Source organism: Panthera onca, chromosome A2, assembly GCF_046562875.1.
Source record: "Panthera onca isolate mPanOnc1 chromosome A2, mPanOnc1 haplotype 2, whole genome shotgun sequence".
Lineage (NCBI taxonomy): Eukaryota > Metazoa > Chordata > Mammalia > Carnivora > Felidae > Panthera > Panthera onca.
The window spans coordinates 36409730-36435149 of NC_138340.1; the positions used below are offsets into that span (position 1 = coordinate 36409730).

At 40.9% G+C, this 25420-nt stretch overlaps 1 protein-coding gene across 10 annotated transcripts in view; it reads right to left on the minus strand.

The window, feature by feature from the left end:
* Nucleotides 1–25420, minus strand: part of FRMD4B (FERM domain containing 4B) — a 321761-nt gene that overhangs the window by 84409 nt on the left and 211932 nt on the right. For all 10 annotated transcript variants that reach the window (XM_078442828.2, XM_078442821.2, XM_078442822.2 and 7 more), the window contains one exon: nt 16112–16196. In XM_078442828.2, the coding sequence (XP_078298954.1) occupies nt 16112–16196 (85 nt within the window). The remainder of the gene's footprint in view (nt 1–16111; nt 16197–25420) is intronic.

Here is a 25420-nt window from a genome sequence, read left to right on the forward strand (position 1 = left end):
TAAAAAAAGATGACAGAGAGGTAAACAGATGGACAGAGAGAGCGAGAGATCTGGTGTGGATACATTTGTTTTGAGAAGTTTCTTTGCCATATTCCTTTTGAAATCCAAGATGTGTGTCTTCAAGAATGTCAACCTAAGCGTTTTCAAAAGCAGGAAACATGAAGAAATTTGATTTCTAGAATAAATCGAGAAAACTTCTTACAGAGTCTTTTCATTCATTCCTACATTTTAACACATTGCATTTTCAGCCGAACGGACCATCTATCACCTCTTTCCCCTGACCAAACATTTCTCATACTATTTTTATGATTTTTGAGTCAAATTTAGCTGTAATGCTCTTCTTATATCCGATTTCTGAGATACCGTTTTACCAAAAGTCTGAATACTGAGTTTAAATGTTTTAAGATAATTCATGCTAAATGGCACCACTATGAAATACAGGCCTTTCAATTGCATTTTTAGTAGCTCTTCCCAATGTATTCAACAAATATTTGAGTGCCTACCTGTGCTGGTGATATATCCTATCTGTGAACAAAGAATTCACTTTGTAAATTTACTCTGGCTAGTGCTACCTGGAGGGCATTTTCCTTGTTATTTACTCAGTGAGGAGGTTCTTTTACCTCTGTGGGCCTCAGTTTTTTCATCTGAGGACCAAATACCTTCCCCTCTACCATCTCAGGAAGGTGATAAAGGCAAATGATAGAGCACATATGGAAAGTCCCTGAGGATTAAAATTGCCATGCGTTATAAGCTATTATTATGGAAACTTTGATTCTCACCAATGCACAAGGTAGCATATATCCAAATGCTCATGGCTTAAGATGCACATAATTTCAATGTTAGGAAAACAGAGGGAAAAACCACATGAAACAGACAAAGGTGAAATATTTATCATAAAACTTGCAATAGCCCTTTAAAATAGGATATTAGATTTCTTTGTTCCTCATAGACTGGCTAGTCTTCAAACCAACTCTGATGTTTAGTGACTTCACTTGGTAAATACTGATGGCTGGTTATTATGAGAAGGCACGCTCCCTATGTGTAGACAGATCTTAAAGCCTGCAAAATTCAATTTCTGTTACTGATCCTTTAAATTATTTCAGCATCTTGAAAAGAGCTTGAGGATTAAAACACATGTGCGTGCACGAGCGCGCGTGCACACACACACACACACACACACACACACCCCCCTTCACTCAAATCCCAAATGCTAAAGCCGCCAGGTTAGCAGATACACTGAATATGTTTTAGTTGTTGGTGACTACTCAAATTGTTGTCTGTTGAACTACACGCAATAATTCTGGGACAAGAACCATGAATGGGGTGCTGAAGTAATGGATTGGTTACAGAGGAATATGCTTCATGTTCTGTTACGTTAAATGGAACTGAGACAATTCCTCTCTGTTATAAATAGGGATAGTTAACTGGCTTTTCACGAATGTGTACTTAAAAAAAGTCTCTTTGCCATGAACAGGCAGCTGGAACAGTACTGAATTATCAAAATGCCTTTCTAGGTTGTAGGAGAATGTTTCTCAAAAAACAGTCACGTTTTGATTATTCAGAAGATCATTTATTAACTTTGGGGAAGATTCATTTCTCCATGTTTCTTCCATCCCTGCTTTTTTTGTTGCCTCTCTGGTAATGGTGGCTCCAGTAAGAAGGAAAAAGAAAAGTCAGTGATATCCAAGGTAGTATTTTTGATTGGGTAGGTGGGAGAAAATGCTAGAAGACTCGGATAATGTGAAGTTTTAGGATTAAGTGGATTCCCTCTGCCTATATTCTCAAAGATTCCCAGAGGCCATCAAAAGTTGGTGACTTATTTCTTTGGAATTTCAAGAGAAGATGTTTGAATAGAAGAGCAGAGCAGTGTGTTCACCTATCCTTGTAGCTGATTTTACAGTGATTCTCCTAAATGTTTCCAAAAGATATTTATAGTGAATAGAGCGACAAAAGTTACAGTGCACATGCGGAGACCCTTGTGCTTTAAAAATCTGATCACATTATGCCCAAATTGTATTCCAATAAGTCCAGTATATTAAATTTCAAGGTTACAAGTACAATATCAACTCTGGAAAATTGAATTAGGGAGCTGCGACATCTTAAGTAGTGAAAACAAAATAAGATTGAAAGCTGAAAAAGTCTAATTTTATGGGTGTTACTCAGAACTGATTTTCAATTTAACTGGATCTTTTCACAAGCCCACTTTGAAAAACTGACCCATTGAGTTGCTAGTGTAAACTCCATTTACATACTTGGCCAGTATTTTCTGAGGCGGGGGGGGGGGGGGGGGGGCCCTCTGGTACAGGCCGGGCTCTGTGCCAATGGGTGGGCCATAAACATGAGTAGGGGCTGCCCCGGTCCTGAGAACGTAGTCTGGTTGTTGGTGGCAGACACAGGGACAAACAATTCAACACAATGGAAGGAGAGTTAGGAGAAGTCTTTCAAGGATATTTTGGAGGCTGGAAGAACTGGCCTCTGTAGGACCCGCTGGTGGAGGTCCACAAGGGGAGGAAAGACTTGCTTAACGGGCAGGGACTGGAGCTGATTTCTGAAGGATGAGTGGGAATTAGCCAGTGGGAAATGAAGGGAGGAGAAAGGCAGTCAGCAGGTGAAGTCTATAAAAAAAGGCACAGAAGTTTGAGAAAGGCTGGGAGAGTCAGGGAATGAGGTGTTCTTACAGTTTGACCACAGGGTGAGTGAGGCTCCAGTAATAAGCCAGGCTTTGCGCGTCCTCACGTAAGGCGCTGATAGTAGTAATAATAATAGATTATTAATAATAGCAAAAATATTAATCGTAACACACTGTGCCAGACACTGTTCGATACATTTTGCACATATTAACTCATGCATTGAGGCAGGAACGATTACTGCCCTCACTTTACCAGTTGATAAAACAGAGGCTTAAAAGTGGAGGCGCCATGTCCAGGTAAGAGCCAAGGCTATGTTGTTGAGCCGAGACTGTTGTTGAGACGAAACTCTGCCCGGTTGCAGAGTCATTGTGCCACATGGCCTCTGTAGGCAGCAGGGGCCAGCTAAGACTCGGGAGGCACTCAGTCTTGTTGATTTTACTTTCTAAAATGCCTCAACCCTGCTACCCCTTTGTCCATTCTTTAATCATTCACTCATTCACTTTTTCAGCCATTTAACAAACTTTTACCCACGATGTACGTCCTAGGGATTCCGACATAAAGAAAACTTGGTCCCATCCTCAATGTATGAATTTATATTTAATGAAATAGAACTCTGTCACTGCCATGCATCTCTGCACTCCTTCCCCATACTGCACAGAGTCCCCAAACATAAGAACCTATAGAATAGAGGAAGAAAAGTGGACCAGGTACAGCTAAAGCCTAAACATACATAAAAAGTTTAAAGTCGAACAAAATGTAAAATGTAGTCAGCAACTGATCTCAACCAAGAAAAAGACATGCTCAAAAGAAAGAAAGATGTCAAAATAATACAATTAATGCCCTAGTCTTGGGATTATGAATCAACACCTTTTTTTTTTGCATTTTTCTTCATTTTCTAAATTTTCTACAATTGACAAGTGTGATTTTTACAAGTGGAAAAAAAAAAAAAACAAAAAACAAACCCATTCTGCCAGTTGTCTTTAAGAGAAGACCTTTTGCTTTTCCAGATAAAGCAATTAGGAATTTTCGACTTCCATTAGCTTTGCCCCGCGAGAAAGGTGATGGAGCGTTTTTCTAACAGAAGGAAAGTGATGAGAAAAAATCTTTATTCTCTTCACACAGCTTTAAAGACGTAAAGTTCAGTGAACACACTGATTGTTTTTGTCTTTATTTTTATGATTTAAACTCATTCAAGCTTCTTGGGTTTTTTTTTGGGTTTTTTTGGTTTTTTTGGTAATGTTTACTTATTTTTGAGAGCGCAAGTGGGAGAGGGGCAGAGACAGTGGGACAGAGGATCCCAAGTGGGCTCTGTGCTGACAGCAGCAAGCCTAACGTGGGGCTCGAACTCATAAACTGTGAGATCGTGACCTGAGCCGAAGTCGGATGCTCAAGTGACTGAGCTACCCAGGTGCCCCCAACCTTCTTGTTAAAGAAAATTATAAAAGCATTGCTTAGGAGGCAAAAGTTCCATAATCTCTCTCTCAGATATAATAGAAATTTAGGCTATGCCATACTTTTTTCTATTTTTTCTTATCGGTACATTTAAAATACATAAAAGTAAATAATAAAGTTAACTACAATCACACTATATTTATAGTTCTGTAACTTCTTTAAAAAATTTTTTTTAATGTTTTATTTATTTTTGAGAGAGACAGACAGACAGAGTGTGAGCAGGGGAGAGACAGAGAGGGGGAGTCACAGAATCCGAACCAGGCTCCAGGCTCCGAGCTGTCAGCACTGAGCCCGACACGGGGCTTGAACTCGCGAACCGTGAGATCACGACCTGAGCCGAAGTCAGATACTTAACTGATTGAGCCACCCAGCCACCCCAATAACTTGATTCTTTTTAAATGTGTCAGTGTAGTTTCCACACATTTCCATATCAATAGAGCAGGACTAATCTACTCTTTGATGACTACACAATACCCAATCACATGAATGATTTGGCCTTTACTTAATTAATCCCCCGTTAAAGTGTATTTAGGCAGTTTCCAGTTTCCTACTATTAGAAACAATTATCTAAGATCTTTTCATATTTATCTTTTCATATTTCAATAATTCCTAAAGTTGATGGACAGCTGGGTAAAAAGATATGCTCTTACGTTTTGAAAACTTTTTTTATGTTTATTTGTTTTGAGAGAGACAAAGAGAGAGACACAGCGTGAGTGGGGGAGGGGAAGAGAGAGAGGAGAGAGAATCCCAGGCAGGCTCCAGACTGTCAGCACAGAGACTAGTGTGGGGCTTGAACTCACGAAACAGTGACATCATGACCTGAGTCGAGATCAAGAGTCGGGACCCTTAACCTACTGAGCTCCCAGGCTCTCCGATATATTCTTACTTTTAATGGACATGGCCAGACTGCCCTCGAAAGCCACATGGACTTTTAAGAGAGCTTTGGCGCCTCTGGGTTCACACACTTAAATGCAAATGGCATTAAGATTCTGAGGCAATTATGCAATATGTTGTATCACTCTAAGTAAGTGTGGTAAGAGTGTGTATCAGGGGTGTTAGGCTGAGACTCTCACTAAGTCTACTGATGAAAGGGCACATCTAAAAAGGTCTCAGTCAAGAAATGGGGTAAGAAGGAGGATAAGAATAAATGTGATTGGATAGGCTTACAATACCTCTAATTTTTAATAGGATTACTAATGCTTGGCTCATTTGTATTTCTACATTTATTTGAGGTACAAAGAGATGGGAACTTATTAGCAAAGAAAAGAGAGCGTAGTGAAATCTATTAAGGCATTAATGACCCAAGTTCTCCTCCTTTTTGGTTTGGTATCTACTCCTGCTCAGTCTGAAGCAGAGGAAGTCCTTACTGGCTTAGTACCCAGGTCAACATCTCTTTACTGACTCCAAAGATGTTTCATTTAAAGAATCAGAATAGACCAGGTTTTTATCTATGTCAGATCTAACATAGACTAATACCCAGGAGGCTTACAGTTGTCACTTTTTGCTTTATTATTTAATGGTATAGTATATATTCACAGCAGCATTTTCACAAGTATAGTTTGAGGTCAGTTAATAAGTATAGCTTGAAAGAAAAATTTCATACGCAAGTAAGTCTGGACAATATCGGGTTAAACAAAATCACACGTTTGCTTACTGAAGAACTTCTTGAAGTCTTGAACATGTTCAAGGCATGTGGTGAATTTCCAAGAAAGTGGTCTAATACTCAGTTTCTTAAAATCCTTTTGGCAAGAAAGTAGCTTATATTCATGAGAGAGATTCTTCAGCTGTAGATTTAAACTATAGTATTCATCTGTGTGTGTGTGATTACAAAAGCCTAATTCTGGGGGTGCCTGGGTGGCTCAGTCGGTTTAGTGTCCAACTTCAGCTCAGGTCATGATCTTGTGGTTGGTGAGTTCCAACCCTGCATCGGGCTCTGTGCGGACAGCTCAGAGCCTGGAGCCTGCTTCAGATTCTATGTCTCCCTCTCTTTCTGCCCCTCCCCTGCTTGCACTCTGTCTCTCTCTTTCTCTCAAAAATGAATAAAACATTAAAAAAAAATACCTTTCAAAACCAAAAACTTCTCAATACAGAAAAAGCCTAAGAGAAAGATAAATCGTATATCTAAAATTCGCGCAACAAAATTTGTTTCATCAGCCTCCAAATAAATCTTAAAAAAAAAAAAATCCCAATTCTGTTTGTGAGATTCCTTGTATTGCAGTATTGCGGAGCTAGGAAAATGTCTGACACTGCTTTTTAGATTATTAGGAAGGAGTAACAAGAAGCATCAGTGGATTCTGGGTGTGCTCAGTCTTTCCAAGGTCCCTGGCATCTTTCAGAAATATTACGTCCTTGAAAGTATCATCATAGTATATTGCCCTTAAAATAAACACAATACACATCTACACACAAACATACAAAGGCAAGAATCCTTACGATTTAGGACAGGCCATGGGAAGGTACTGGTGCTATAATAATGCAGCACTCATCACAAATAATGGCCCTTAACAAGAATGCAATAAATTTTTACTGACTGACTGAATGAATGAATGATAAGTACTATGGTTTCTGGAGCTAGGCTGCCTAGTAATTACTCCACGACTAACGACCTATTTAACCATGGTCAAATTACTTAATTTATTTATGTTTCCATTTTCCTCATTTGTTAAAGCAATAATAAATAATAATCCTGGCTGTTGCCAGGATTAAATGAGCTAATGAATGAAAAAAAATCAATGCCTGCTGCTTGGGGAGCTCTCTGTGAAGTCAAGCTGCCATCCTTCTCCTCCTCTTCATCCCAGGGCATGATCTCGACCCCAGAGCACCTCCTGAACCCCAGTTGCTTTGCCTTCTCCTGCCTTTTCTTTAATATATAAATTTTAGACACAGCAAAAGGGACAAGGCGGCCAATACTATTTGAATTTTCCAAGTGTGTCTTCAAATCACTGATTTGAAAAAAGGGTGGTGGTGACAAACGTTGATTGAGTACTAAAGTCAGATGTGGTCAAGGGGGCCTCCGCAAATGACAACCGGGGCCAAACCTCCAGTCCTGTATCGTGCATTGAGGCTTTTCCAGCAGGCAACAGGTCGTCCAAGGCGGACCACTGCCCACACGCGGAGTGCTTCCAGGCTTCCCCGGTATCAGTTTCGGCATTTCCACATCATCACCACCTGGCACAGGTGGTTGTTTTGCAAAGGGAAGGTGTGCCCCTCTCCATTCTCACTGAGGAAGCCAAACAGGTTCAAGAGCCCTCACCTGATGGACGACTCAGACAACAGCTCTCTCCTGGGGAACACTTGACCCACACGGCCGTTTGTAACTTTCTGACGGGCTCTGTTCCTCCGTGAGTGCTTGTGCAGTTCGGAAAGGATCTGAGTGCTTTGTCCCCCAGGCCAACCTGTGGAGCCAGTCGTTCCTAGCGTCCAGAGGCACCTGTTAACCACCCTGGGCTAAGAGCATGAGCATGTACAACACAGTTCGGAATAAGGGAAAGAGGGAGCCTATGCTCCAGATGACCCGGATACACCACCTCCATGGGGAGCAGACAGACGACCCCCAGCCATCTGGAAGCAGTATGTGTGGTGGTGAAAGTCAGATTCTGGCATTATACTGCCTGTAATGAATCTTGGCTCCCCCACTAATTCAGCTATGTGACCTTGTGTACATTACTCAACCTCTCTACCTCAGTATTCCCATTTGTAAAATGGGAGACAACAGCAGAACGTAGGTATGGTTTGGAGTGAGAAGTAAAGGAATGAATATACGGAGTAAGCACGTATGTATTCAGTACTCGTTAGTGGCTATGACCTGCCTGCTCTTTAACAAGAGCCCCTGAGTTCTGACTCACAGAGGACACTTTTATTTCCCTGGAGCGATGACCAAAGAAAAGTCCAGACAAATGAGAGGTGCTTTTATAGGCCGGGGTCTCTTGCTGTTGTAATTTTCCAAGGACACTCTGCCCACCTACTAGCTCTGTGACATTAAGCAAATTACTTAACCTGTCTGTACTGCTGTTCTTTTATGTCTAAAAGAGGATCACAGGTTTTCTTCTTTATGGGCTATAGTGAGAATCAAATGCATTGAAATGTGTACCATTTAGCACAGTACTGGCACACAAAAAATGTACAGAAAGGGCTCTGAAGACATTTCTTTCCTTCCAAGTAGTCTCAGAGCTGGAAAGCAATTTCATACCTTCCTCTGCTCTCCTGTTCTTAAGGCAAAATGCCTTTTTCTGTTTTAACTGCCAGGAAACGAGAGGAAAAATGAAAAGGCATCTTTCTAGAGTCCTCTGTGGACCTTGATTCATATTTCTCAAGGCCAGTTTCAACCCATATTTAACCATTCTGCATGTTTAACACACAGAAAATCCAGTGGTTCTTCAGCTAAAGTGCTCAGTAGAATCACCAGAGAACCTTGTTGAAAAGGTTGATTTCCAGCTCCCTCCTCAATTCTGATTCTGTGGTTGGGAGAGGGGCAAGAAGGCAAGAGTTTGCTTATTCAAAATGAGCATTTGTTGTATATCTGATAAAGGTAGTCAAAGGTCACACAGTGAGAATGCTGCCCCAATCTCACCAGATCATTTTGAAATGGGAAAAAAACATGGCTCAGCAATGCAAAGATCATACAGCTGGTATGTTTCAGAGGTAGCCCTAGCCCTGAGCTTTTCCTTAGAATTACATTTCATTAACAAGAGCAAACACAACAGCATGATTTTGAACGTATTTTCTCATGTTGCAAATTACAGCAGAACAGAAATACCGAATCAAGTGAATGGCTCCAAAAGGACAAGGAAACATGAAGCTAAGTTATTGTCATAACTAAGCTAACGTAGACTCTTTTTCAGAGAACAAATTTCATTTTCACTGATGTTTAAATTGGGATTTAAAAAACTGGGAGAAAAAACAAGATATCCTCAGAGCATTTCCAGTTATAAGCAGTCTCAAACAGTGCTGGCAGGTAGCAGGCATCCAATAAATAACTGCTAAATAAATACTCTCTTACGTACTCAATTCTAGCCATCATTGACTTTGGCCTACATGCCGATGGCTTAATAACTGAAGTTGACCAGAACTGGTTTTCTGTAAGACTGTTATTCACATTTAATTGATATCTACAATGACTAGAAAAAAATCCAAAAGGCTTTTGACTTTTTAAAATAAAATATCAGATGATACATTAAATTTTCTCCCTTTAGAATCATTCTTACTCATTCTTTGCTGAAAATTGTATTTAGAGTCATCAGAGCTTTGCTAAGTATTATTCAGTAATACCTGGAAAGTGAATTTTTTAGGATTTTAGGCGTTTAATTTCACAGTAAATTTATATACATTCATAGTTAATACTAGTCAAATTATACAACAGACCAGTGGTTTTGTTTATCCCTTGACTTCTTGGGAAACAAGCATTCATCATCAACAACATTCATTCATTTAATGAGTCGGTCAACAACAATACATCGAATGCCCAATTTGTACCACACTGTGTACATGGGGATTTCCTTTGGAGTGAGCAAAAGTGAAAAATCTCTATCCCTTTTTTCAGACTCTTCTGGAATACCCAAACTAAAAAATGAAGCCCAATATTTCTTTCAACACAAAGTTAACAATGGCTTCTTCACTATGCGGTATGGGCAATAATATATACAAAACCATTGGGAACCACACAGTATTTCAAACGACATACTCACAGGGGTGAATTTTTAAAAGACAGAATCCATATTTACATAGCTATGCAGAGCTTCAGCAACTGTATGAAACTTCATCACAAGTCATATTTCTTGTTCACCAAGCATGCAAGCATATTGACTGTGGCTTTGTCAATATTTGCAAAAAGAGCTCTCTTTTCCCACCTATATGTTTCTGTCCTCATTGGAGGGAAGGAACTGACAGAAGGGGAGAGCTATCTGTCAGGGAGGAAGAAGTGTGTATAGGGGTGATCAGAGGTGCTGAACACATCAGCACAGTGTGGAAGGAAGCCCCATTCACTGCCTTATCCAGCAATGAGTCCCAAATTAACCATGTCAGTGACTGACTTTCACCCATCGGGAATCCACCTACATGTGTTCTATAGCTGAGACTGTGTTCTCAAAAAACTTATTTACTCCTGTGTCCATGATTCAGATGATAGTCCTCATGGGCAATATTCTTAAATTATCATGTCTTAAGAAATTACTTAAAAGCTGCTTTACCACACAGCTACCTGATCCTGCTATCATTTACTGGATCCTATAACATCTCTTGGGATTGTTTCTTAGTAGTCATCTGTGTATTACTTAGAAAATGTTCAACTCTAAATTCTTACAACTCACTTTAAAAAAATTATTGCAATAACATTCATAGGTTACAGTGCCTTTCAATATTATATTTGTAAAAGTTCTAAATTCTTTGACAAGTGACAAAACACTCCCATTTAGAAAGGAAATCTCAGGAACGGACATTCATAAGATGGAGAAGAATTTAAAAGAACTCTACTTTTCAGTACGTTCTGAAGACCAAGGGAATTTAGCATACAAAGCTACAAGAGAAATATCATGAGTTAAAATTTACATCCTATCTTTCTTTACATAGCAACGCAGTGAAGACGCAATCAAGAAGACTGTTTCATTGGACCATGGCCAGCTAGGTGGTGAAAAATATAACAAGGGGCAATTGTATTTCTCCACATAGGAGATGATGACCAACTGTGGTTTATGAAATGTTTTCTTCTGACTCAGTAAATCCTGTATTTGCTATATAAGTATCTACTTATCAGTCAACTCTTGGAGTTCTTCAGAAAGCTCAAGTCTCAACAAAGAGAGGCTCTAATAAAGTCTTTAGTGCTGAAGACTTTTTACTTTCCCCATAGAATTAGCCAAAAACTCTGATTTGAATACTTCTGCTTGTAGCCAAGAGGGATTAACAGGGACTGGATTTACCTTCTCACCAACCCACCCCCCCCCCAAAAAAAAACTATACAACTAAAAAACCAGCCAATAAATGTGAAACAAAAGTTTTGAAAACACTGAATAAAAGGTGGGGTGCCTGGGTGGCTCAGTCAGTTAAGCGTCTGACTTCGGCTCAGGTCATGATCTCGCAGTCAGTGAGTTCAGGTCCCGCATCGGGCTCTGTGCTGACAGCTCAGAGTCTGGAGCCCGCTTCAGATTCTGTGTCTCCCTCTCTCTCTGCTCCTCCCCCACTCATGCTTTGTCTCTCTGTCTCTCAAAGATGAATAAATGTTAAAAAAATTTTTTTTAAAAAAACACTGAATAAAAGGCAACAAAGGACAGTGAACCTTGAATGAGGTGAACCCCATGACAGCACCCACTTATTGCCATGAGAATGTTTCTAGGCTGTGAAGGTGTTACACAGATGGAGCATGGTGGATTCTCTGAGTTGAGGAGACAGAGCTGAGAGACTGGGGTGACCAAAATGGATAGAATTTGCAGGACAGAATGCCAAAGAAAGGAGAGCTGCACAGAGAGAATCCCGAAGAGATGCAAAGTACTGATCACTGCATACATGGAAGGAGACTGCCCAAGGTTGGGGAAAGAATTATCCAAGAGGATGGAAGGGAAGGGTACCTGGTTTTCTCACAAGACTGGTTCCCCATAGAAAAAACTCATAATTCATTGGACATTGAGTAGAGTACTTAGGAGGGTCTTGCCTCAGTAATGGAAAATAATTAGTTTTAGAATGAACACTGCTCTGGGCCAGTCTAACAAATAATAAAACTAAGAGTTGAAAACAACAACAACAAAAGGTCTAACTAATTACATTTTATCCCAAAACCAATGTCAAAAATATTTATAGGAATATAAAAATATGCAGCACCCAAAAAGTTAAATTAAACAATGTCCAACATCCATTCAAATATTATCAGGGATGCAAAATATGCAGGAAATAGGCAGGAAAACATGACCCATAATGAGGAGAAAATTGAATCAGTCAAAATGTACCAGAACTGACCCAGATATTAGAATAAGCACAGAAGGGCATTAAAACAATTACTATAACTGTATCTCATATTTCAAAAAGGGGTCATATGCAAAATACAAAAAAGATCCAATTCAAACTTCTAAAGATAAAAACTCAATATACTGAATGAAACCAATGGCAAATTAGATTTCAAAAGAAAAGATATAAAATTGAAGACAGAGCAATAGAAACGAGCCAAACTAAAGCATACACACAAAAATAACTAAATGAAAAGAGCATCACTGGATTGTGGGATAATTTCAGGTCACCCAGTATATGTGTAATTGGAATTTGCAAAGGAGGTATGGATGGGAACAGAGAAAAATATTTGAAGAAAAAAATAGCTGAGATATTTCCAAAATTGATGAAAACTAAAAACACACAAATCCAAGATGCTCAATAAACATCAAAAACAAGAAACATGAAAAAAGCTATACTGTAGCACCTTGTAATCAAAAGCAGGGATAACAAGAAAATTTTAAAAGCAGGCAGAAGTATCAAATATTTACACAAAAAACAACATCATGTGCATCTATAACATATCAAAAAGCAAAATGTATTGCCCTGATAGCATAAAGGCTCATAGGGGAGAGACAGAAATATACTATTGTCAGGTTCTTGTGCTACATGTGAAATGGTACAACAGCACTTCAAGGTAGACATAATAAGTTACAGATGTATACTATAAACCCTAAAGCAACCATGGAAATAACAAAGAGTTATAGCTAATAATCCAATAAAAGAGATAAAACAGAATCATACAATACACAATAAATGCAATAGAAGGCAGAGAGAGGAAAAAAAAATAACAGATGGGACAAACAAAAAATAAATAGGAAGATGACAGACTTAAATTTAACCATGTCAAAAATCACATTAAATGTAAATAGTATATAAAACCAGTTAAAATACAGTGATTGCCAAAATGCATAAAAAAAATAAATCATAAGAAACATAAAGAAAGCTATACCAACACACCTCATAATTGAAAGCAGTGATAAAACTGATAGAACATTCCACTGAGTGACAGCAGAATGCATTCTTCCCAGTGTACATGGATAATTTACCAAGATGGAGCATATTCTGGGCCATAAAACGGGTCTCAATAAATTTAAAAGGATTTAATTTCCACAAAGTGTGTTCTCTGACCACAGTGGGATTATACTAGAAATAAATAACAGAAAGATCTCTAAAAATCCCCAAATAAATATCTGGAAACCAAACTGCACTCTTCTAAATAACATGAGGCCAATGAAGATATAGGAAGGAGGAATTTGGAAATATTTTGAAACAATAAAAATGAAAACACAACATATCAGAATTTGTGGGACACTACAAAATCACTATTTAGGGGGACATTTTTATACTAAATGCTTATATTAGAAAAGAACATCTTTAAACAGTGATCTCAGCTTCTATCTTAAGTGGCAAGAATAAGGAGAGAAAATTAAGCCCAAAGAAAGGGGAAGAAAGGAAATAATAAAGATAAAAGGAAAAATGATAAAGGTCATAGCAGAAATTGATGAAATAGAAACCAAAAAAACAACAGAGAAAACCATTGAACCAAAAGCTGGTTCTTTGAAAAGCTCAATAGTGATTGACTTTTAGCCAGACTAATTAGAAAAAAAAGAGAAAGACATCAATTATTAATATCAGGATCAAAAGAGGTAACAACATTACAGACTGCACACATCAAAAGAGCAATAAGGAAATATTATGAACAACTATGCCCATAAATTTGACAACTAATAAAAAAGCATGCAGACTAGAAAGGAAGAAGTAAAACTAAGCAGATGCCATGATCATCTATAAAGAAAATTTGATGGAATCTACAAAAAGCTACCAAAAATGATAAGTGAGTTTAGAAAGGCTGTAGGATTCAAGAATAATACACAAAAACAATTGCATTTCTATAGAATTAGTAATGAACATTCAGAAACTGAGATAAAAAGATATCACTTATGATTTTATCAAATAATATGGAAGACTTGGGGACAAATCTGACAAAAGATCTATATGCTGAAAACTATAATCACTGCTGAGAGAAATAAAAGATGACCGAAATATATGGGGATATATACTATGTGCCATGGGACTGATGACTCCATACTTCTAGGTTGTCAATTTTTTCTATAGTAGTCTACAGACTGAGTGCAATCCTAATGAAAATCTCATTAGGTGTTTTTCATTTTGTTTTGTTTTGTTGTTTTTAGAAATTGTCAAGCTGATTCTAAAATTCATATGGAAATGTAAAAACAGAATAAACAAGACAACTTTGAAAAAGAACCATGCTAGAGTTTGTTTTGATTTTGAGACACAATATAAAGCTATAGTCATCAAAACAGTATGTCATGGGCATAAAGGTTGGCAAATTAACGAAACCAACTACAGAGTCCAGAAATAAACTCATGCACATGTGGACAACTGATTTTTGAAAACGACTTTGGAAAACAGAGTGGCAGTACCTTAAAAAGTTAAGCATATCTGCCATGCGATCTAGCCATTCTGCTCCCAGGTATTTGCCCAAGAAAAAAGAAAGCATGTGTATAAACAATAACTTGTACATGAATGTTCATAGCACTTTTATTTGTAATTGTCCCCAATGAATGCATCATTTCGCAGTATATAAGTGTATCAAATCATCTTACTGTACTCCATAAACTTGCTGTTCTATGTCAATTATAGTAAAGCTAGGAAAGCTAGGAAAAAAACGAAAAAAAAAATCACAGGGGAATGGAAAAACAATTTAAGGTACCTCCATACAGTGGAATACTTCAGCAATAAAAAGGAATGGTCTACCGACACACCCAACAACAGAGATGCATCTCAAAATAATTATGCTCACTGAAAGAAGACCAGAAAGATTATCTGCCGTATGATTCCATCTATATACATCTCTAGAAAATGTAGACTATTTTGAAAAAAAAGCAGATTTGTAGTTGCTGGGTCTATTCACTCTCTTGATTTTGGTGACCAGCTCATGGCTATTATATATGTTAAGACTTAACAAAACTGCACACTTTAAATATGTGCATTCAATTATTTCTCGATAAATGAGTTTTAACAAAAACTCTGCCCGTACCGAGTCCTCAATCATTTAAAGCTGTATGTGTGCAGTGAGCCATACTTAACATTCTGGAGGTCCAGGGGAAGTGTACCCTAATCTGTATACAGCCTGCCCCCTTGTCTTTCTAGGCTAGGCACCATCCAGCTGTCCCTGGTCACTGCTCAGATTTAGGGTGATGTATATGGACAGAAAGGGCTCCCCCCCAGCACCGGAATTGGGCATGGACTTCCGGAACACTGAGACTACAACCTAGAATGGAGAAGCCAGGTTCCAGATGAGCATCTCTGGGTTCCCAGACCCCCTGCTCTGGCCAAGGGTGTGCTCTGAGGAGTCCAGAGTGGAGGCCTTGAAAGCAGTGATAGTCTGCAAGGTGGTAACATCTTGAGAATGTTCTATAGCAATTTGACACAGGTGCAACACCCAAGCATGGGATCATTTTTCTGGCAATTCATGTGTACTGAATTTTACAAAAGCAAGGTGTCCTCCAAAGATTAGATAATATAGAAAACAATAAAGCACAAAACGTCCCTCACCACAGATAACTGGGACACTGCTTTAAAACACGTGGCTCTGAGCACGGGCCCCTAAATAAGATTGGTTTCGAATTATGATAGATGTAGGGCATACTGTATTAAAAAAGATTCCCAGCCTGACTTTTTTTGAGGTTTCAATCACAATCCGACTGATCCATCTTTGTGTCTTTCTGGGTTGTTCTGTGTGGGGGATTAGCTAACTGCATTTAGGTAGTGGTAACTGTCTGTGAGCATGATTCCCCTGCAGATGACTGTCTTTCTCGCTCAGAATTTGAGAAGAGCAGCCTTTTGTTAAATTTTTAAAAAGTTTTTTTTTTTTTTTTTTTTTTTTTTTTTATGGCATGGTAGGAAGTACCAGTGAGAAAGATTATGCTCATTTTTCTTTGTTTGAACATGCAAGTATAGGCAATACCATTTCTTCCCCCAACTCCAGCCTGCCTGGAGTCATTCACTGAAAAGTAACAAATAGGGTGCCTTACCTTGAGTACACAGGACTTTGCATTCAGGAAAAAAAGCTCCACGGTGGTTTTATCCTTTAAAAATGATATGCTCTCAATGTAAAACCTGGAAAACAGTACAGAAGTGTGTTTCTTCAGATTTTTTTCCTTCTCTCAGCATGATTTTATGTCTTCATTTGGCATCCCCAAAGGCGCAGAGGATTTTGAGGAACGAGGAAATGCTTGGGCTTTTTTTTTCCTTTTAAAAGAAATCTGTAACCCATATGTATATGTACACGCATGTACACATATATGCACATGAATGTAGACATATATGCACATAAAATCTCTTAACAGAAAGTTTTTGTGTGTTGGACGGCAAATTCAAGAGAAATCCAAAATGGTAACCAACTGCAAACCCAGCTTTCTCTGCGTTGCTCATTCTTTGACACATGTCTTGGGTGTTCATAATCCCTCAGGCAGCTTCAAAACAAAGCCCAGGTGAGCTTTGAAGGTTGAAAGTGGAAGTGGACTGAGTATGAACTATATAATGGAACTGGGCGGTCTGCTCTGGTTGTCAGGCTTGAGGTGGGTGTGAAGGCCCCATGCCCATCTCACTCCTGTCCACCAGGCAAATTTCAATCACACCCTGCTCCTTCCCTGTCCTCCTTCCAGGCCAGGGTTTTCTCTTGGCTGGAAGCCAAGCCCTCAGTAGCACTTAACCTTGGACTTTTTTCATGCAAATCAGAGTATTCTAGGCCTACCCCATCCCCCTTGCCAGGGCCTTAGCTCATTCAGTGTGTGAGGCCACAGACTGCACGCAGGTCCCTGCTCTAAGGAGAGCTCTCACAGCCCCTGTAAGGAGAGGAGGGGGTCCTTCCCTACCCCTCTGTTTTCAAAATCCTGAAAGGATGAGGCTGGCCAGTGAAGGCTGAGCTCTGGGGGGTTTGGGGGGGAGGGTCAGTGGGCCAGCTGAGGCCCAGAAGTTTTTCTCAAGTATTGGAGGCTCATTTGATGAATAATGCATGAAGAGCCTTAACGCCCCAAGACAGCTCACTGGAAGAGGAACTTGCCCTCCGACTGGGGAGAGTGCAGATCTACCAGGGCTAAAGTGGCTTGGTGAGCCTGACCTTAGCTCTGCACCGTCATGACCTCATGACCGTTGCTGGGCATTTGTTCCCCACCTCCCTGCCCCCAACAATGACAGAATGTTGGATAAATACACGAGCTTGGAAAGGACCACGAATGCTTTAATCACTGAGATGGCAAAATCATTTGAAAAATTCCATCTCTAACCAGAAAGAGAATAAATCCACTTACATTTTCACTAACAAGGGCTTATCTTCTAAGTGAGATTAATGAAGACTGATGACTGCTAGGTTTGTGAGGGAGGAAAGTGAAGGACTAAGACAGGGAGGGAAATGTGGGGTTGGGGGAAACCAACCAGTTTCTGATATAAATCAGTTTCTGATCTAGATAGGGATTCCCTCCCCCATCATTTATTAGCTGCGTGGCCTTGGGTAAGTTCATTAGTTTCTTTATGTCTTTTCTAAAATGGGTGTCATGATTACGCTTATCTCATGGTTTGAGGGTTTGGAAAGGATTAAAGGAGATAATATATGGAAAAGACTCAATAGATATTAACAATTGTTAATAAAACCCCACATTCTGGTACATAATGCTTTGTGGCCCGGGGGAAGTGACTCAAGCTTTGAGTCTAAGATCCCAGCCCTACAAGAGGCAGCAGCAGCTGGCCTCAGAGGCCCCCTTGCTTGGTGTCCATCAGGGCAGTGACTCACTTCCTTCTGCCCCGTCAGCTCCTGCTGTGGACTTGCCCTTCTTTCTCTGCCTGGGTGCCTTTGCTCCTGCCTCCCTCTATCTCCACTGTTTGTCACTCCCTCTGAGCGACTGCAAGTCAATTGTTTGTCAATTCCTTATCCCACATTAGGAGCCTCTCTTGGGTTGATCTCTCCTCCTTCCAGGCCAGTTAACTCAATGGCTGTATCCTGAAGGAACTTCCAGGTCAACTCGGTGTTGGTGGTGGCAGTTTCCTGCTTTCTTTGTTTCTACATGGACTTTTATCCCTGTCAACAGATGTAGGTTTCTGGGTGGCAGCTATCACAGCTACTGTTTCCTGAGCTCCTGCTTCTGGCTAGCGATACACTCAGCGCTTTTCATGCATCGTTTGATTTCATTCTCGGAGAATCATCTCATTTAATCTGTAGTACAGCTGGATGCCATTGGTAGCAGGTGGCGAGGCCCTTTTACAGATGAGGAAACTGAGAGATGGAGATGTAAAGTCATCTTCCCCAAGCCATACAGGTAGGAAGTGGTGGAGCCACGATTCAAAGTAAGGCCTGTCAGACTTCAAAGTTCACATTCCAAATCACTATGATATAATACTTTCCTACAATAACAATCACAATGAAATGTAACATGCTTACAATGCCATGGGGCCCGAAGGAGGGATGCAATTAACTCAGCTTATGAATCAGAAGGCTGCCAAGCTGAAATCCGGATCACTAAGTGTCACAGGACACTAAATGTCCCCTTGGACAATTGAGCCGAGTCTTAAAGAATGCATGAGTTCACCAGGTAGCGAAGGGAGGAAAGGCATTCTAGGGAGAGGGCATTTTAGCCAGGCCAGTCCTCTGGCTAATTTTCATGAATTTAAGAAACCACATGCAGGGAGCTGAGTGGCTTAGCACCAAATCAGCTTGTGGCTTGTCTAACTCTGAACAGATAGCTTTATATCAGAAACTGGATTCACCTTGTTTCTGAAGCCTAAGCCCCTAACTATACCCTAGTTCCAGTAAACAGGTCCCTATCTTGTTTCCCACTACTTTCTGGCGACCTGCCCTGTTGCCTTCTACTTTTCTTCCTAGGCATCTGATTACCTGTTCTCTCAATCCAGAATCCTCTCCCTCCCCCAAGGGGGCCACTGTAATTACTTCATATTTATGGAGTGTATGAAAAGTGCGTATCGTCCTTTGGGAGAATGGCTCCCCAGGCACACCTCTCAACATGTATCGTGAAGTGAAAACAAAATTCAGGGCTTCTTATTGAAATAAAACCAACTCTCCCAGACTCATAAAATAAAGACCTTTTGTTTCAGCTGCTTTTTGGCAAAAGGCTACTGTTTCCTTTCTGAACACTTACTTTGAGTGATTTCACCAAGATTTTGTGAAGTTCACCCTTGCGGTTATATTTTCAGCCTCGAAATGAACTCAGGCTTTCTGACTTGGTCTATGTTTTATAGACAAACCTCATACAGCTTAGTAACTACAATTTTTTTGAGAAGAAAATTTGCTTGAGCCATTTGCTTGGAGAGGTTTTGTCTCTAATGTGTGTGCTCCCTCCAACAGTGGTCTTTGTTCCTTCTTTTTTTTTTTTTATTATTTTATTTTATTTATTTATTTTTTAATATATGAAATTTATTGTCAAATTGGTTTCCATACAACACCCAGTGCTCATCCCAAAAGGTGCCCTCCTCAATACCCATCTCCCACCCCCCATCAACCCTCAGTTTGTTCTCAGTTTTTAACAGTCTCTTATGCTTTAGCTCTCTCCCACTTCTTTGTTCCTTCTTGATGGGACAGGTGTTCACCTTACCATTCATCAATGGTAACAGAACATCACACTTCAGGGATGTGATAAAGATGGCTCGGGGGAGAGGGAAGCCTGTCCAATGACAACACGTGTGGCAAAAAGCAGAACATGGGAATTGTTTGGAATGGGCCACTTGTCAATAGTCACTTACGTGTAGGTGGCCAATATTTTCCTGTTGGGGCATTTATTCACAGAGATCAAAAGTCAACACCATAAAGTGGGGAAGAGACTACTTTGAGCTTCGTCCTGGGGCCTTGAACCAGCCACCTGGGCTCTCAGGGCTCACTTTCCTTACTTGACCACATACCAGAGAAATGAGATGTTTCTACATGTGCTCAACATAATGGGTGGTAGGCCATTCAGCAGTCAATGAGTGGTGGTGATTATTACAGTACTATTATTATTCCTCCATTGATGGGATGATAACAAAAGGCCTTGACTGAGTTGGGAAACTTTTTAAAACTTCAGCAGGTTATCTTTCCTAAGCTCTCTCTCTCAAGGAAACAAAATGCTCTCAAAGTGTCCATTTTAATCGAGAAGAGGAAAATGCTGTGAAACAGCAGTCCTTCGGACCAGTTACAACTTGTTCTCTCCAACTGAGCATATTTTGTCTTCCAAGGCTTCCTTATGTCTCAGTGATATCTTTGAAGATGGTGAATCGGGCAAGAATTGCTCAATTACTTTGCATTTTGAACAACGCTGAGCTTGTGACTGGCGTCCCGCGAGGGGCCTCCTTCTGGGTTTCAGTCCATCATTGTGGGTAATTTCAGGCACTCACTGTGGCCGCGGGCCTAAGGAGATTCCTATCAGATCCCAATCCACATTCTGAGCAGGGAGATCTCTGCTTATTGCTTATAATGACCCTGCAACCTCCTAGTCTCGCTTTGTAACACATGCTGAAGACAGCAGAGTAATTTAAGATGTACTGCACTTTCTCCAAGCTATTATGCAGGGCTTGTGGGAGTCTCAGATGCTCCTTTTATCTCTGGGAGGGGTGCAGTCTGGGAGAATTCCCCAAGGAAAGCACTGTTTGCTTCCACAATGTGCTCCCCCGCCAGGAAGACGCTCTCACTTCTGAATTTCTCTAGGAGAACCAGAGAGAGCCCTCTAGGGGAGCCTGTAGGAACCTGCCCTGTCGCTCCACTGTCACGCTGTGGCTCTTTGTGAGCTGCAGGAGGAAGGGCTGGAGGCCCAGGAGGGTAAGGGCCTTGCTGTGACCTGTTGGAAAGGGGAGGAAGTCTCCAGCCCCGAACAATCTGAAGTATCCAAGTGCTTGCCTCTTCCCTTCAAAACTGCAAAACAGGCTGCTCCTGTCCTCCCTGAAGAAGGTAGGGGCACAGGCTTGGAGAAGGAGGCAGGAAGAGAGGCAGGGGAGGTAAGATGGATAGGGTGGGGACAGCTGGGCACCGTGAATGATGAACATGGAATGATGAGATCCTCTACCCAGGGTAAAAGTGACCTAAGCCAGATGGTCGCAAACCTTCCACATTCAAAGACTGTATGTATATCACATCATGACATTTTTTTTTCATTCATTCAACAGTGTCTGTCATTTATACCATAAAAATCATTAACATTTACTGAGGGTCCACCTTATATGTTTACAGGTTTAATCCTCCAACAACAAGGTCCATTTTACAGCTGAGGAAAATAGGCCCAATAGAGGGTGCAAAACACCACAGAGCTAATAAATGGAAGAGTTGGGATTCAAACCCAGGAATGATGACGAAGCACTGATTTTCGGTAGGTGGACTGGGGTGCCTCTGGCAATGCTGAAGACATTTTATGGGTTACCTTGACTTACAGGGCATGCTGGCATCTAGTTGGCGGAAGCCTGGGACCCTGCAAACATCCTACAATCCAGTATAACTGCCCATGACAAAGAATTACCTGTCCCAAATGTCAATAGTGCTGCTATTAAGAAACTCTGTGCTGAAGGCCAAGCTTTAAGTTCTGCACCCTACAGCTCTTTGCACAAGTCAGATTACTCATTCTTTCCTTCTGCCCTTTCAATGTCACCCTGAGGACCGGTTATGTAGGAGAGGGAGCCGATTCCCACAAACGAGGTCTGCTTTTGATCAGAAAGCACACTGAGGAACATAATCCTGCAAGAAACTGCAGTTGGGATTGGGTACGAGTTTTGAGGTGTTCTGTGTCTTTCTGGAGCTCTCCTATGAATTAGGATGTTGGATCCTCACAGATGGAGGCCTCTAACAAGTGCCTGGAAATTCAAGAACGGGTTATGCCATTTAGGAGGTCACGGTCAATATTAAGGCAACTAACAGTCACACTGTCCAGGTTCTGGGATATTGCGCGCTCAGATGGGAGTGTGGTGGGTGGCCCAGAGCACCAGCTGACCCCACACATCTGCTCAAAGAATCTCTGCTGGGCCCACACTAGGAGGAATCAGCTATTCCTCTGGGCTTTTGATCACATTCCTCCTTGAGGAGATAAACTTTGCTGTCTTCTCCTGCTCTTTGATAGCTTTAAAATAACTCAGGGTTAGCCACTCACAAACTTTCTAACTTCTCTTCCTTTTATCAATCATAATGCTTACATTAAAAAAAAAGTGCTTAAGTAATGTGTTCACTGTAGGAAAAAACATATATAGATAAGCAAAAAGGCAAAAAAAAAAAAAAAAAATCATTCCCATAATCACTCTACCCAGAAATTAACTACTGTTGACATTTTACACTTTTCCCCTACTCATAGATTTTACACAAGTGCAATCATGTTGCACATATTGTTTTGGGATCCGCTTGAATATATTGGGGTGTCTTTCCATAGTAACAAGTCTCTTTTTTCACCAGTCTCTTTTTTTTTTTAAACCTGTTGTGTTGTATTCCATATATGTATTTGACTTTCTTAAAAAAAAAAATCAGGTGGAATGATGGGGACCCACAGGTTACAGTCATGATGCTTCCTTGAGTTTAACTCTTTTTTTTAATTAAAAAAAATTTTTAATGCTTATTTATTGTTGAGAGATAGAAATGCAGAGTGTGAGTGGGGAGCGGGAGAGGGAGAAGGAGACACAGAATCCCAAGCAGGCTCCAGGTTCTGAGCTGTCAGCACTGAGTCCAACATGGGGCTTGAACTCATGAACTGTGAGATCATGACCTGAGCTGAGGTCGGATGCTTAACCAATTGAACCACCCAGGCGCCCCAAGTTTAGCTCTTATTTAAAGGCTGAGTGTTCCAGAACCAGGCCAGGGGGTGCTGAAAGACTGAGAAAGTCTTTCAAATGCTCCATATTTTCAGCAACTTTGACAGAAATGGAGTGGTTTCCCTTCCATCCCCCACATTTCTACTACTCTCCAATGAACACAGAGAGTCCTCAGCCCTGAGTGTCACAGACAACACTTTATTTATTTTTTTTTTTATTTATTTTTAATTTTTTTTTATTTGGGACAGAGAGAGACAGAGCATGAACGGGGGAGGGGCAGAGAGAGAGGGAGACACAGAATCGGAAACAGGCTCCAGGCTCCGAGCTGTCAGCACAGAGCCCGACGCGGGGCTCGAACTCACGGACCGTGAGATCGTGACCTGGCAGAAGTCGGACGCTTCACCGACTGCGCCACCCAGGCGCCTTTTTTTTTTTTTTTTTTAATTTTTTTTTTCAACGTTTTTTATTTATTTTTGGGACAGAGAGAGACAGAGCATGAACGGGGGAGGGGCAGAGAGAGAGGGAGACACAGAATCGGGAACAGGCTCCAGGCTCCGAGCCCTCAGCCCAGAGCCTGACGCGGGGCTCGAACTCACGGACCGCGAGATCGTGACCTGGCTGAAGTCGGACGCTTAACCGACTGCGCCACCCAGGCGCCTCTGAATGGCCAGTTACAGTCCTGGGGCATAGCAGAGGTGACTTGGAAAGAGGAGGAGGGAAAGCAGGGAGGAGAAGACGGAAGACCAGAAAGGGAGGGGGTGGGGGAGCAAGCAAGAAGTAGTCTAAGAATAAGGGAGTGCAAGACCCTGAGACACTGCTTTGTGTGGAGCTGGGTGGTACCAGCCTGAGCCACCTCCGCCTGCCCTCCCCAGAGGGGATGGGAGGTTTTCCAGTGAGGTCACGCCAAGTCCCTGCTCTCTGATTTAAATGCTTGTGTGCTCACTCACTATCAAGCTTTTCAAATGCTCACATCTGGGCTGCATTACCAAAGAGGCCCATGTGTTTGCAGAAGATAATTTACAGCAGCAAATAACAACCCCTGGCCTGGGGAAGTCCCCCGCAACCGGGGGAGTTTGGGCTCACATGGAAATAGAGAATTGGTTCCATGAATTATGGTGCAGAAATAAATTATGGGGCCTCTATACACCCACGTGGCACACATGTATTTAGCATGTATCATTGAGCTTTTATAACTAAAGAAAAGACAAAGGTTTAATCCTGAAGTTCATAAAGGGAAAGCTAAGTGCCCTCACCTTCAATGTTTTCTTCCTTCCATGCAGAAGCAGCACGTGTTTTTGAGCTGCTCCCTGCATCCTGGGAGAAATTAACCAAGAGAAAGTCGCCCCCTCCCCGAGACCCCCCTCTCCGACTGCAGGACCCCAATGTTTAGCTTAGGACTCAGTGAGATGATGCATGTCAAATATTTAGCCCAGTGCCCTCCATAGGGTTAATACTACATTTCAATATCTTGAGAGCAAAACCGTATGGTATTTTTCTTTTTCATAAACACTATAATTTTTAAAAAATTGATGTTTTCTTATATCTTTATAGCACTTTGCAAAATTATCTTGTATCCCAATCTCTCTTTATTTGTCACACCAACTTGAACAATACCTTATTCACTATCTTTAGTGCACCATATCGGAATCTGGGCCAGAATGTGGGGGATTTGGGAGTTGGAGGGGTGTGACCGTATAGTTTGAGAAATTCCTAGGACGATTCAGAAATGTGCCCCCTCTCCCTCTGGGGAAGTACTGGAATGAAACGTACTTAAAAAAAAATCTAATCTCTTTTATTAAAGTGATCAATTGTTCACTGTGAGAATGCCATAACTTACTGAACCTATCTTCATTGTTGGCATTTGGATATTTCTAATTGTTTGCAACAAAAATAACAGGGATGCATATCCTTGTAATGTGCTACCACTGTAGGGAATCCTTTCTCATTGTGCATTAACTACTTGGTGACTGCACCTCAGTGACTGCTCTCAGTTATGGAATGAAAAAATCACAGGGATGGAAGGTACAACATGGGCAATACGGTCAGCCATATTGTAACGGCGCTGTATGGTGACAGAGGGTAGCTACCCTTGTGGTGAGCCCAGCATAATGTATAGAGTTGTCAAATCACTATGTTGTACACTTGCAATTGATGTAATATTGTGTGTCAACTATAGTTCAATTAAAAAAAAAAAAAAAGAGGTCCTGCGTATTTCCAGAGGCTCCCGTAGTGACCAATATCCAAACAAAACCAAAAGCCATCTTTGGTTCTATTCTTCACTGACTAAATGTGTAGCCAACTCAGGCAAGACCTCGAGGGTTATTGGTGGTGTCTACTGGGATATAACTCCCACCAACAGTTTTGTTCTCTCAAAAGAGAATGCTAGAGGCCCTCTGGGAGGCACTGGACTTCACAGGGATGCATGTAATCCCCTTCCTGAGATCTCCAGAGAATGACATTCCACTAAGTGACCTCCATCAGTTAATTCTTTGTGTGCTTTTGCCTTATCATTCCTTTAATTAAGTTGCAGTAACAACAAGTACTTAATTGGAATAATAACAAAGACTATTATGATCTCA